Genomic DNA, 14,790 nt, shown 5'->3' with positions numbered 1-14,790 from the left:
TACTTGTTCCAGTGCTTTGCTTCAAGCCCTCGACCTGGAAGGAGGAGGAAATACCTCTGCTCTGTTTGTATAATATTTGTGAGGTACTTGCATGCTATGCCAATGAGTACAGGTCACTTCCTCCTTTAAGAGAGTGGCTGGAAAGCAGAACTCTGGCCCTTGACATCGATATCCAAGGGCCATTCCTGACCATGCAGTGACACAGGATTGCCCAGGACAGCTCTAAGTCAGTATGTCCAGCATGCAGGGAAATATTGTGGGACATACCAGCCCAGATTCCAAAAGCAGACCGTCTCTCTCATGTGGTACCAAGGCACGGGGCTTATTAGCTTATGCCTAGTGCTGTGGCGTGGCTCTTCCTGGAGCTTGCTTGGTTGCCACCAGCCCAACGATCTTTGCAGCATGGTGCAGATGAATGAGGAATGCATTTAGAGACCCCTGTTATCAGCTAGGGATAGGAGCTGTTTTTTCAGTGTTTTCCTCCCACTCCGAGCTAAAAATACAACACAGTTAACTTGTCATTTGATCACAGTAAATGCTCTGCTGAAAGAAAATGACTTTAGCTGTCTGTTGCCAGAATTTATGACCTGGGCAAGTCTCTGCAGAAGCCCTGTCCAGGTTGAACACAGCTCACTGGATGCAGTTTATTTGCATGCCCCAGCCTTATCTTCCTAACCATCAAAGCAGAACGTGGTTACAGCACTAGCTTGGCACAGATTGCTGCTGCCACTAGCCCAGGAGTTCCCACCTCACTGCTGGTCAGTCTGATGAACCGGACTCTGCACACAGTGTAAATCCAGAGTAATAGTGACCTTGGAGGAATTCCTCTGGATTTGCACTTGAGCAGGTGATGTCAGATCTGGGCTGCTACCTGATGTAATTGAAAAGTGAGAGCTCCCACAGGTTTCTTGGTCACCTACTGGGATGTGCACTGCCCTAGGGTGCCAGAACACCAAAGCCAATGACGTGACTTTGCCAGTCCCCAGGAGAACATAGGATGCTATTTGAGCTTTATGAGGTGGGCAGCCCCATGCTGGATGGAGATGCTGGGGAGAGTCGTCTTCCCTGGAGTATGCACTGGCAGTGGGAGCTCCAGCAAAGACGTGGAGCCATCCCTCACTTGAGACTGTGTTGGGTCTCTCGGTGCCTCCGTAGATCCACCTTGCGCTGGAAGCCCTTGGCACAGAGCTCACAGCTGAAGGGCTTGAAGCCGGTGTGCTTGCGGCTGTGGGTGATGAGGTTGGAGCTCTGGCTGAAGGCTTTGCCACATACCTGGCACTTGTGGGGCTTCTCCCCTGCAGGGCAGAGAAAATAGTAAGAAATGCTTTAACACATGAGAGAAGGGAGGTAGAAATGCCCTTTAGCAGACTCAGACCTGACTGGCCGTGCTTGGGCACCAGTGTGCTGCCAGCCCAGCTGTCCTGCTAATGCATCTGCATTCTGATCCAGCACTGAAGGGTGAGAAGAACCAGAGGTACTCCTCTCCATCTGTGTGACCCATGCCCTGTCTGCATCCAGGGCTGGGTACATCCATGACATGCACCAGAAGCTGGTAAATAACCTCCTCCTTGTCACACAGAAGAGGACATGCATCTCAATGATGCTCAGACCTTCTGCTGTCTTATCCCCGGTCCAATACCTCTGTGTCTGGGGACTATATATGTGTATCAACATGATGGACTCTAATTTGCATTTTCTTATTGGGAATGTCTTGTTTCTCACCAGTGTGGATGTAAGTGTGTTTCTTCATATCCGACTTCTGGTGGAAGCGCTTGCCACAGTACTGGCAGGGATACGGCCGTGTGTCTGAATGGATCAGGAGATGAGTGGAGAGGGTGGAGGAACGTTTGAATGTCTTCCCACACATCTTGCACTCAAAACTTCTTTCCTGTTAGGGAAAGAAAATCATGGGATGTCTCTGGCTGCAAGACATGTGACAGAGCTTGAAGAGTGTTAAGAGTGTTGAGAATAGTAGATTTGATAAGCAAATCTCCTCAGCTCATGGACTGATAGGCTAGGTGCAGTACAAAGAGAATGTGGGGAGGGTTACTTATGGAAATGGATTATCCTGTGATCTAAACTCCTGCAGCCTTTAGGAGGAGGCGAGGCACAGAAAAAAACAGTAGAAATGATCCTCCCCTCCCACCCAAGGAATTCTCAAGGGCAGTCTGAGATTTGAGACCAAGATCTATGATCTGTGGTCTTCTGAGCTCCTATCATTGTCACTGGGCGCTACAGGAAAGCGATCACGTTTGTATCCTAGGAAATGTCACTTCCTTTGTAATGGAGTAAGCAACAGCTAAGGTCCAAGCACTCGTGAGCTCCGGAGAACTGGTTCTCTGGAAACATCCTGCCTACCTGTGAGTGAATATTGGTGTGCTGCTCCAGGCTTACAGCGTGTCCAAAGGTTTTGCCACACACTTCACAAGCGAAGGGCCGGGTCCCACTGTGAGACCTTCGGACATGGACCTCCAGTCCATGAGGAGTGGAGAATACCTGCCAAACAAAATGCCAGTGATTTTTTGATGAGGCAGCTATGTCTCCATTTCTGTTTTCAATTCCTTCTCTTTATTTGATTATTGCCTTTCATGGGCCACATGAACTGCATCATTCCTAGCGCCCTTGTCCCCTAGTCAGGAGAACAAGTAGGTACCCATTTTGAGCCGCATGCATTGCACTTTGGTGTAACCCAGTGAAACACTGACATATGCAATGAAAATCGCTCCAGGCCCTCCCCATCCCTGAGGTTCTCGTCTGACACGCACCTTGTTGCACTTCACACAGTGGTAGGTCTCCATGTCCGAGGAGTAATGCATGCTGTAGTCCAGAGGGGGCTCGGCGCTGGGCAGGAGGTGGCTTCCGTAAAGGCTAACCGGGTGCTCCAAAAGGGCTGACTGCATGGTGGAAGACATCTGTCGGTAGTTGTATGGCAAATGGAAAGCATCCCAAGAAAAGCCAGTTTTGTAGAAGGTAGGGGTGCTTGTCGTGTTAGTGCAGTCTTTCATCTGCAGACCTGGGATGGCCATCTCTGAGTTTGCAAAGGAGAGGGAGAAGTGAGTGTCATACCATTGCCTGCAGCTCGGCATCAGTAAAAAAAGCTCCCCAGGTACCATTCCCCCATTAAGTGTCCTGCCTGACCTTGGTAGTTGCAGTTGCTAACTCCTCCTCCTTTGACCCTCATACAAAATTCCTATGATGACTTTGATTTCAGTCTGAGGAAATTTCAGGGGAGGGGGGATGCTAAGGGAATATTAACTCCCCTACTAGACCTGTTTCATGTATCATGAACAAGTATCATGTGGCCACCCGCCTTGACCCACAGAGCACAGAATTGCATTAGTCCTTGATGTTTGGAGGCTCACTCACTGGGAATCATAGCATCATCCTTTAGGGAGATGCTGATCTAGACCAGAATAGTAAAGGGAAATACAGAATGCTCTTGAGGAGCTCTGCCTGGGCCAAGTTTGACCATTGATGTCAAAATAAGAGTTGAAAATCTGAACCCAGTCATAGAGGCTCCATAAGACAGCCCAGCCCTGACCTCTTTTGCAATTGTGGTCTTGAGTAGCAGACCTTGAGCTGAAGGGCCTGGCAGCATCCTGCTCAGGTACTGGACAGGGACGCTTTCTTCTTTCACTTCAGATGTGTCCTTTTGTTGTTTGGGAACCACACATTCTAGGTCCTGTTTCTTGATGTCCTCCGGTGTCTTGTCTCCTATGGTGGTAATCCCACAATAGAGTCACAGTTAGTTTATTCTAGCTGTTAAGAGAAGAGTCTATTGAGATGAGGTTTGTACTTATGTATGAACTCATGCTTGGATACATGAGCCCATGCTCAATTCCCTGAATAAGTGCAGAGTGGTGCAATCAGAACAGCAATCAAGGTCTGTCCATTGCTGACAAAGGGAAATTCCAAGCAGGATGAGATAGGTAAGGTAGAGGGGGGCAGGAAGAAATGATAGGACACTTGATACCATATATAGTTAGAGAAAATTAACCCCAGAAGGCCACACGTCTGTAAGAATAATTTCCCTATTTAAAACCATTTTCATTTGTGTGGGTAACTAAGAATCACTAACTTATTAACCTCCCCACCCCTCTGCTAAAAGAGTTTGGTATTGTTAAACTGAATTTATGGATGGCCAAGTAGGGAAGCAGAGGGGGGAAGGAACTGCTTACGCAGTTGCAAAGGTGACCACAGAGCCTCATCTCTTGCCCACACTCCCATTTCTCCATGCTTGTCCCAGCCCTTAAAGAGACCAACCAACACGTGTTAGAAGTAGACTTTATAAGGAATCTAACGCGGATGCAGGTTCAATACACGTGCCTCCTTTCTGCTGGAGATGGGACTGGGCTGCTGAAGGACAGCATTCATCTGCTCTCCAAACCCTCTTGTGCGCCAGAGAGACACAACAAATAGCCAAAGGAAGATGGCAGGAATTGAAATGAAAATGTCACCTCCTTTCTTTTTTATCAAACTTATCATAGGGCTGGACTCTAATTTGGTAGCCAGGGCTAGAACAAAGGGTAAGTTGATCCTAGATTTGAATACAGAAAATTTGAATGGTGCCTGAAGGAAGAAGATAATTGCCCCGGCCCTGCCACTGCATGGATGGCTGTGGGAGAGGAAGAACAGAAGCAGAGGCAGGACAGCAGACACAGACAGAAGCAGTGTTTGTGTTAACACAGTATGTAGCAGCCGGCCCTTTACCTGTGAGCATGCAGGACTCCTTTCACAGTCAGTGTTAGGGTATCACTAGTATTTTCTCACTCTAGCTGTAACCTTCCCTGTAAATCACTGCGAGGAGGTGGTAACACACAGAGGTAGAGGAGATGTAGGTCCAGAGAGAATGTGGACAGCGAACATAGCAAGCTGGAGATCGAGGTGGCAAAGCTGTGAGTTTGTAGAAGACTAACAACCAAGTGCAAGCTCTTTTTCCCGATTGTTAGTTGCCTAAAGTTGGCCGTCTTTCCCAAAAGTGACCAGCTCCACACAGCAATCTTATATCTCAAATCTCCTCAGCATAAAACAAAAGGAGGATCTAAATTTGTTTTCAGTGGGAGTGTAGATTTAGCCTAGAGAAAGAGGGCACGCAGTAGGGGATCAGTTTGTCCTTAGACTGACTTCCCCATGTGGAAGCCCTTAGTTGCTCTTAGCTCGCTCACCCTACTCCCTTAGCTTGCCTACTCCATTATTGATTTGCCTTGGTGTATTCTTACAAGCCCAGGGGATGGATTGACTCACCAATGAAGGGAGAGGTTATTGGATCCCATGTGAGTATAGGCAGGTCATCTTCCACAAAGCGGTGTTGATGATAGGTATGAGCCTTTTTGCTCTTCACCAAAAAGGAACGTGGCATTTTCCATTCACTGCCTGGGCAGAAACACAGAATAACAGCAGGTAACTCTCTCTGGTTTTGGGGGTAATTTCTCATTTGTTCCCCCAGCACATCAGCTCTGTATGCAGCAGAGATGAGAATTAGAACCCTTCTACTGGGGAGACAGAGTTCATCTCAAAGGTCCCTCCACCCAGTTGAAGAGCAGGGAGCGCTTGCTTGGGTTTAGGTGCTTCATGGATCTCAACTCGGGAAAATACATAGCTCTGGAGGGGGCTAAGCAAAATATCTTACTGCCAGATAGTCTCTGCCACTGAATGTAGAGGTGGGAATGCAGTTTGAAGACGGGATTACAGTATACACCATAAAAATTACACTTCGTAATCTACCCCTAGGTTGAGGCAAAGGATTACTGCTGTCTTCATATTGTAGGTGGAGAAATAGAGGCATGCTTAAATTGAGTGCTGTGTTACAGACCAAAACTGCTGCTGTGGCAAAGATACATCAGAACCCAGAATCTCTCTCTTGTAGCTCTCTGCTCTGGCTACAGGACACAGTGCATCTCTGACCTTACCCTCCCTGAGAGTTCGTAGTGGGGACTGCGGCTTGGAGATCACCTCTTTGAGAAAGGGTCCGTCTTAGTGTTTGTACCACACCTAGAAGAGCACAGTCCTAAGCCATGGCACGGGCTCCTCTGTGAAATTGCTACACAAATAATAATTATAGAAACACCACCAATAACAGGAGAGACGCAGCAGAAAAACCCCGCAGCCATGATGTGTAGTGTCTTTCCTTCTTGTTGGTCATCGCTCGAGTGTTTTTTGTTCTGTCTGACAAAAAACAGTCAAGCAGAGGCAGAGCAGAAGTGGTGGGTGAGAGAGGTTACCTTTTGGACCTGACTCAAATATCACAGACCGTTGAAACGACGGGTTAGGAACAAACATAAGATGCTGAAATTTAATCACACAAAATTCTCTTGCAATGCATCTGTTATCTTTACTACCCAGAACCCAGCCCGCCCTGGGCCCACTCCCCATGGCTGGTAACTGCTCGTGTAGGCAGTATGACAACAGGCTTGATGCTGCGTACAGCAATATCAGCTGGCGCCTTATTTGCATTTGTATTTGCATTTCCCCTTGTAAATGTTTAGGATAGTAGCCCTAAAAGCAAATCTTGCTATATTTCGTATGAAAAGTCAGCAGTAAGTCCTGGCACTCCGTTGATGGGAAAGTGCATTATTAAGTCCATTTATTTTTTTTTCCTGAGAGCAGTTGAAGTGCAGCCTACGTCCTTACTGAAAAAGAACAAACTTTGCTCCTGTTAAGTAGGAATGACCTGAAACATCTGTGTAAGTCAGGGCAGAACAGCGTGGGCTCCTGAAATCCCAAACAGCCAGGGATGGAGAAGGTCTGCTCCCTAGGGTTCAGAAGTGCCTGCAGTACCCCATATGCTAAATATAATTACACAGCCCAGCGGGGTGTTGTTTAAAGGTCCGAGGGCCACATTTACAGTGCTGCCTATGGCTGCAGGTACGCGTGTGGTGGGATTCACACAGCGAGGTCTGCTGTGGACAGGTGGATTGCCAAGCCACTGTCGTCGGTGACAGTCAGGCGCTCACCAGCCCAGCTGCCTTTGGAAATGCAGTTATAAGTCTTTTTTAATCTGGGCCAGGATTCCTGCTGTTTATTCTCTGACTTCAGGGATAACGCTTGGTGTCTCTAGCCATTTTTTCTTCTGAAATGACTCACCTGTTTTTCTTCATCTTTTTCCAAGAAATTTGCATGTAACTTGAGATGAATAAGAGAAAACAGAGGCCAAGAGTGGATTTGTTAATTTAATTTTAGAAAGAGGACAAAACCGTACTGAGAATGAACCATAAGTATGCCCTTGAGGGAAGGGACGCTGAAGTACATTGCTGTATTTACTCTTCTGTAACTCTCTAATGAGGTTCTTTCTAAGTATCGTAAAGTGTATCTCTGCCTGGCGAAAGGCTGCGGGCACAGAAATAACTCCAGCTCGGTACAGGCACAGGAGTGTTCTGCGGTGGACACAATCCTTCCAGCAGTGTGCTCTGCTTAGCCTGTGCAGCTCACATCCCAGCAGACGTGCTTAGCTCAGAGGGTCTCACTGCTCTTGGTCAGCCCCAGATCTGCGCATGGAGCTGCGCTCTGCAATATAGACGTGCCCCAAGTCCTGCCACAAGCCCTTTACGCATGGAATTTCCACTCTTGTCAAAGGGATTTTCCCATGTGGTGGGGCAGGACTGTGTCCACAATGGAGGGTATTCATACCAGCAAGCTTTAGACATCTGATTTCTCTGCCTGAATTAACCAGTTAATTTCTCTGTGCTTCCTACACAGTGGAGGGAGAGGCTCCGGCAGCGCCTAACTCTCAATGCAGAGTGAAAGCCCACCCCAAGCAGTGCCTGCTGGAAGAATCCCTCTGCCCACCGGCTAGAGGACCAGACAGCATAGCCAGGTAAATTAGAGGACTAGAGATGGGTGGCATAAGCAATCTTGCAGTGTCTTATGGTAGTATCCATACACTAAGTACACAAAGGCACCAAGTACAGCCCCTCTTTTCTGATGGCGGTTGAAAGTAGATACGCATGAATCAATGGGATTTTTCTGGATGTATTTGCCCCAGCATATGTAAAAGTCAAATTTGGTCCAGTATCTTGACTGCTGATAAGGGCCTCTACTGAGCCCAACGATCTTTAATGCACTACTGAACGTTACAAAAGGAAGTTACCTTCCCCCACCCCATTTTACAGAGAAAACAGGAACTGGGAGCCCAAAGCATAGTTAATTAACAACTGCATTGGACTGTCTTTGTGATTCACACAACGGGGTTAGAGGAAAGCTAGAAGCAGAGATTGTGAGAGAAAAAATACTATCTCTCCTTGAAACTCAAGATTATCAGTAGCGAGTGATCAGCTGCTACTAATGGCTAACTATAATTCACAGGGAAAGTAGTGCTACGGACAACAGACCCCGCTACGTCTTAAAGTCCCTGGTGCTTCTGACAGAATTTAGGTTCAACCTTCTGCTAAAAATTAAAATTTATTTTTACGGAGTCTGTTCTTGCCAGCTCCTGTGGCAGTGGTTTCTACCTTGACTGGCAATTGCACAAGGGAGTTCATTGCTTGGGCAGGAATGTCTACCCAAAATGCAAGCGTCACAGCATTTTTTGGATTCAATACAGAATATAAAATCAGTAGCCAGCTAGAATTGACATTCTTATTTGTTTGCCACTCATTTAGCTGTACAACAACATTGTAGTAATCTGCCCTGAGGAAAAGACAGCCAAAAGGACCCAAGGGAAAGAAACCTGCTTCACTATTTTGGGTACCTAACTTGAACCACCGTGGAAGGACTTCTTTTACCAGCTATAAATCCCCCCATCAGATCTGGAAGCGGACCCAGCATTCGCAGGTTCCCCTCCTATGTTCAAACTCAAAGTTCCTTCATCCTCAGTGATGCTCTCTGGTGAGTTTGCAGAGTATCACATGTAAAACCTTAATGTAATACTGGAACATTGGAGATTGTGCAAAAACCGAATTAAAAGAATGGTTGTTGGGTTTGGGTTTTTTTTTTAGGAGGTGGTTTCTGACTTCAGGATCCTTATTTCACTTGATCCTACAACTCCCACTTCACTGCATGGCAGCTCATGGTACCCGAAAAAACAGGATTGGGTCCTTTGATGCAATTTAGAAGAAATCTGTATTCTTGATGAATTAGACTACAGAGCTGTTCTCTCTGGTTCCTTCAGAGATGATTTATAACATGAAACACCGTATTTGGGACAGGTGTTTGCAGGATTGTGCCATGCTGAATCAAGAACCCAATTTGCAGCGTAAGTTCTGTTCTAAAGCTGACTTTCATTTTCCTCTAAATTCGAGTAATCCTGTTTTCAGATTTACAAGGTTAATTGAAGAGATGAAACCCTTTTTCCCACTATACGCAGTAAAAATACTTGATTTTAACGTACAATTGATATATGTGTTCATATCAATTGATGAGCGTACCAAGTTTTAGGCTAAAAGAGGCTTATTTCCTTCCCATTGCTTAATTTACATTTAAATCTTAATATTACTTTCTGGCAAAAGTGAAGCTTCCAAAAATAAAGAATAGTTTTCGGAGGACTATGTTTTTGAAGAAAGAAGCACAAAACAGACCAGAACCTGTATTTGAAATTTTAAAGAGCCCAAATAACATAAGAGGTTTTATGGACTCCTGACTCTTTTAATGTAGAATCATATTCAAAAAGAATTTCAGTTCTTTTCAACAAAATTAATCATGTCTTCACTAGCCCACCCTTGCAAAATCAAATGTACTTAGAGCAAGTAATTTGAATGTGTCTTTTTTAGTCAAAAAATGAGCAGAACATTTTTCATTCTTGTGGTTAAGACTGGACAAATGGACATTACGGCAGGGATAGCAACTTATGGTGGAAATCTGGTCCGAGAAGTGGAATGGAAATGCTTGTACATCTGTTGTATCTAGAAAAAATATTTATAATTGCAGTGTTTGTTCTTGAGAAACCTCATTTAGCTCCTACTGATGTTGGGAATGCCACTGGCTTTAGCAAATTTTGCCTTAGGCTTCCATGGATAAATAGACTTACATAGCGCAATCCAACAAATTCTATACCCCCTTAATGTATACATGCACTCACTGTGTGAACCTGCAAAGCATTTGTTTTTCTGCTTAATGTATTGAATCAATCTGGTGGTATATGAGAAGCATCTATAAATAGCTAAGTCCATATGCTAAAAATTGTTACACTAATCAGCATATACTTAGAAAGGATGAAAAAATAATAAAAGATAGATTTGAAGCAAAAATCCTGAACAGGAGAGACTGAATTCTCATCTAGCAAAACTGGCATAGATTAATTGATGTCAGCAGAGGTATGCTGTTTTCTGAAAGGTCTGGCCCTCTAAAAGAGCAATTAAAAGGAAAAATATAGTACAACCTCTCCTCAGTGCTTAAATACAAAAGTCTACATCTGGAAACTGCTCCTGCTGCTCCTGGGACGCAGGTATCTGAGACCATCGTCACATCTTTTATATTTTGTTCTACTATTATCACTTTCACGTGTGAGAGTGAAGTAAGTATATGGTATATAATTTTAAAAGGTTTGACTCATTTGAATTAAGTGAACAATTACCAAAAAGGAATCCTCAGGACAAGTGTGACTTACGTAGTGGAATATGTTACATATTTGCAAACACAATCAAAGAAGAAGAAAAAGCTTAGAAAAACATATCAGAGAAATGAGAAAAACAATGAAATTAAAAGTGTTTAAAAGAATAAATCAATCACCTGTTTGGGGGACTTTGCTTTACTGGATTCGCCTTGAAATCTCCCCAGACAAGCGAGACGTCGTCTTCTCTCTGGACTCCTCTTCCACTTTTTCACTTAGTCGCAGTCTGCTGAAATAGATACTTCTCCTTTTTTCTCTCTCTGTTTTTTTGCCCCTGTTCCCCTCCCTGATTTTTCAATCAGATTATTTGTGTCAAAATCTGGCGGTGAAGAAACAGCCAATAGAGAAGCAGAGCCCAGAAAGTATTTGCTTATCAAAACTTTCCAGGACTTTGAAAACTTGAAGAGAATTCACGATGCCCAGCTCGAAACCCTAGGGGCAGCACCCTTCACTTTCTGGGGCAGCTTCGCCTTCTGCAGGAATACTCCTCTGTCATATTGACAAAGAGCATGACATGGTGAAATAACGTACCAAGCAGGCATTTGTTATTTTGTCTTTTCTTAAAAAAAAAAAAAGAAATAATAGCTCTTAAGAAACCTGTATTTTTACACACGTTCATCCACACATCGTATCTTTCACAAACAGACACACCATCTGTCTCACATACACACACTCACACACTTCAGTCTCATAAACAAAACCATCTAGCACATATGCACAAAATTATTTTATTCCAGAATGGATCTTTTATCTCTCCAATTTCCAAGGAAAAAGGAGTAAATACTTGCACAGTAATAACTGAAAAAGATGTGTATTAATCAGCCTTCATTTTCCTAGGCATATGTGTGTGCAATCATACATATTTTAGGCATTGCTCTATCTATATACAGCTGTATATAGGATATAAATATACATTTAAGAAAGCTCATTAAGCAAGCTCATTAACAAGCATCTTTGCAAAAAGCTCTTTAAGAGCAATAATAAGAATTTGCACTTCTATCACTTGCTTTCAAAAACGGTTAGAAAACGGGTTTGCAAATGTGAAATAATTGACTGCCAAACCCCCCTGTAATGGCAGGGCGGGAGGAGGGAGAATGAAGCAGAGTGACTTTTCTCAGATCACCCAGTTGTTCTGTAGGAGAGGTGGGAACAGGAGCTGGAGAGCGGTGATCTTTTGAGAATCTTTGGACGTGACTGTTAGTTGGGGACAAACAAAGAGAGCTGATGTCCCTAAATGCCAGGGGGAAGTGGGGGGCAGTAATTCCTCGATTTCACCTGTTCTTTGAGTTTCATAATCTGCCTGACTGTGCAAGTGCACAGTGGCATGAGCTGTACGTGCCCTCGGTTATTCCCTCCTGCACTTAGAGCACACTCTGTGCATGGCTGAAATTGGGAAGCAAAGATGCCTTCCCAGAAGTATATAAAGTTAAGATGTATATAAGCATATGCCCAGCTGTTGAGTGCCAAGTACTAGGACATCGCCATCAGAGAAATGCCTTTATATCACGGAATTTTTCTGCTCACTGTGAGCTTTCAAAGGCATTTCACTCTTTTCTACAGTTGGTTGCACTAAACCACGACTTAGTTTGGCTCCTTTTCCTGCTGCAGCTCGGGGTGGTGTGAGCTCCAGGAAGCAATAACCTTCTTTGTGCCCTGCAACAGGGTCGGTGGTCGGGTGGTGTTGCCCTGATGGAGCAGATGTGGTCCAGAGACCTTCAGATTCATAGCGGAGGTATTTTGTACCCCACGGCGGCAGGCGGCAGTGCCAGGCGTGCTGGCCCTAGCGCTCCCTGCCGGGACAGCCACAAGTCACAGCTCTTGTCATCGCGCCCGGTCATTGCCCCATGGCACCGGACAGGGTGCAATGGGGTTTGATGCAACTCAGAGATAGAAGTGTAGATTTCACCCACATTGAGAAAGATTCAGATTTTGATCTTAACCCATCTGTCATTTACGGAACATAATTAATTCTTCTTGTTTATAGAAGCAAACAATCCCTTTTCCCTCTCCCTCCTCCCCTCCTTATTTATCTAGCTGGGTTTTGCATGAAAGAAACATTCCCAAGGCATTGTGCTAGCAAGCTGATTTGCATCCTCTTAAACACAGGCATTTGAAGGATTACATTTCCCGCTACAAAAACAAGCATTGTAACAGAAAACCAAAATGTACATTGCAGCTTCAGGGTTTCATATGAAGACAGTTACAGGAATTAAACAAAACAGGAAAATGACAAGCTGCTGAAAGGACTGAGATGTTATTTTATGAAACATTGGAGCCAGCTTCTGCCAGCACCCCTGAGCACAGACTTCCCGTTGACATAAGACACAAATGGCTGCAGAATGTGGCTCTTAAACTAGAGGCAGTAAAAAATAGTAAGCCACACAAAAAACTGTGAAAAACAAGTTATGCAAAAAATCTAGTATCACGTTCAGTAAAACCTCACCAGCTAGCTGATTTGAGAGGTGCTCCAAAGAGCATTGGGCACGGTCCTTTGCAGAAGGAGGATGACCACATGTCCCAGTGTCAGTGTAGAGCAGCTGCAAATAAAACACCTGTTATCAGCTATTCTGCTTCCCCAAGTAGTCATCCTCTCGCAAAGCCCAGATATAACTGCATACAAACCGATCCCTGAGACAATGGGCACAGATACTCTCTTTTATAACTGGCACTATTATCACTACACCAGAATGCCTGAAGAGACACGGGGAGGACAGTCAGCTATTGCCTTGGCTTGTGTTCTTACTCTTCCCTAGATTTCTGTTTATGGCTTCTGTTAGACTTGTCACCTCTTCTCTCCACCGAAATTGCCAGCAAAAGGTGATTTATACAAGCTGAAACACCCCCCACCCTTCCGAGTGCTGGAGGTGCATTTTGGGCTAGAGGGACCTTTGGGCTGACCCCGTGTGGTCATTCTTATTCTATATTCTTCCTGTTGATATAATTTTCCCTATTCTCTCTTCTTGTTTCAGAGTCAGCAGAGAATGGAGAGCCACAGAGGGCTTATCTGGGCTCACACAGGCTTGAACCAGCCCTGACCCACACGGGCCACGGTGGATGCACAGTGAGTTCTGCATGCCTCCAAGGATAGTTTGATTTTGTGTATTGCTGTGAGTTCTTACTTTGGCATATGCTCCAGTGCATCCTAAGTAAACATATTATTAAATGTATAACTCAGTAACAATAAACAGGTTAATTATAGCACATCATGTCCATTCTAATGCAGCCGCCTTCCCTTTCAAATCTAGCAGCAAACCCCTCCTGTAGCATCCATGTTTTCTTTGTCAATTGGAATGTTACGGTAATTAAGTCACAGTAAAATAACACGACTAATTGCTTCCAGCTCTTTTCTGAAGCTCATCCTAATTTCCACTCTTTTCTGTGGCAGATTAAATAAACATGTCTTCTGCACAGCAGGAAAAAAAATGCCATCATTCAGTCCAGACTGCACTAAATATTAATTGCCATGCACAAGGCAGGACTCGATTAAAAACACGCTGGCTCCAAGCAACTCTATCTCATCCAGAAGCAGGATGACCTATTGCAGGTGCAGTGTGAGGGAACTATCTCAGCCCTGCAGGGATGAGCTGTGAAACACCACAACTAATGCTGCAGAAGTTAAAAATCAACTGATACTTCTCAGACAAGGTCCTAATCTTTTTTCTTTTTTTCCCCTTCTCTTACACCTAGTTGCTGCCTTGCAAATTTATCGTCCGTGATTTCTACTGGCATCTGAGGACAATTCATATGGAGCGAAGAGGTCCATCAGCAGCTTGCCGAGCACCCGCGGCGCGTCCCCGCTGAACTGCCCCTCCTCGCAGAATGGCAAACGCCGAGACCCCGCCGGCCTGGGGACTGAAACATCGAGCTGAAAAACCTGTCCGTGTGGCATACAGTGCTGAAGGCTGGAGAACCTGCCCCCAAGCCATTTCCAGTCTTCTTTGCTAAACCCTGGATTTTCCACAGGGAAAAACAAACCTTATCTAGAAAGGAGGATGAAATGGTTTATGTCGTGTAGTTGCTGCATTTCAGGAAACAGAATAAACTAGTCCTTGTCCGTGGTTCCTATGAAATGTTACAGGGTCCAAAACAGGAAGAATGAAATATTCACAAAGTGGAAAGCAATCAAGCCCTGGAGGGTCCTTCGAGGAGCTCTGCCGCACGGCGGCCCCGCTAACGCCACTCCACACGCGCACCGCCACTCTCCACACCTTTTTTATTCCCTTTCAGCACATTCACGAAATACATAT

At 44.9% G+C, this 14,790-nt stretch overlaps 1 protein-coding gene across 1 annotated transcript; it reads right to left on the bottom strand.

Annotated features, from left to right (window-relative positions):
• Positions 1 to 633: 633 nt before the first annotated feature.
• GFI1B (growth factor independent 1B transcription repressor) lies at positions 634 to 5,359 on the bottom strand. Its single transcript, XM_009892239.1, has 6 exons — positions 5,245 to 5,359; positions 3,574 to 3,714; positions 2,766 to 3,028; positions 2,359 to 2,496; positions 1,723 to 1,888; positions 634 to 1,295 (listed from the first exon to the last, which is right to left on the bottom strand). The coding sequence occupies exons 1-6, from the start codon at positions 5,357 to 5,359 to the stop codon at positions 1,117 to 1,119; spliced, it is 1,002 nt and encodes a 333-aa protein (XP_009890541.1). The 3' UTR covers positions 634 to 1,116.
• Positions 5,360 to 14,790: the final 9,431 nt, after the last annotated feature.

Source organism: Charadrius vociferus, unplaced genomic scaffold, assembly GCF_000708025.1.
Source record: "Charadrius vociferus isolate BGI_N301 unplaced genomic scaffold, ASM70802v2 scaffold549, whole genome shotgun sequence".
Taxonomy (NCBI): Eukaryota; Metazoa; Chordata; class Aves; order Charadriiformes; family Charadriidae; genus Charadrius; species Charadrius vociferus.
Note: the sequence above shows the minus strand (reverse complement) of the source record. Positions and strands in the feature narration are given on the sequence as shown.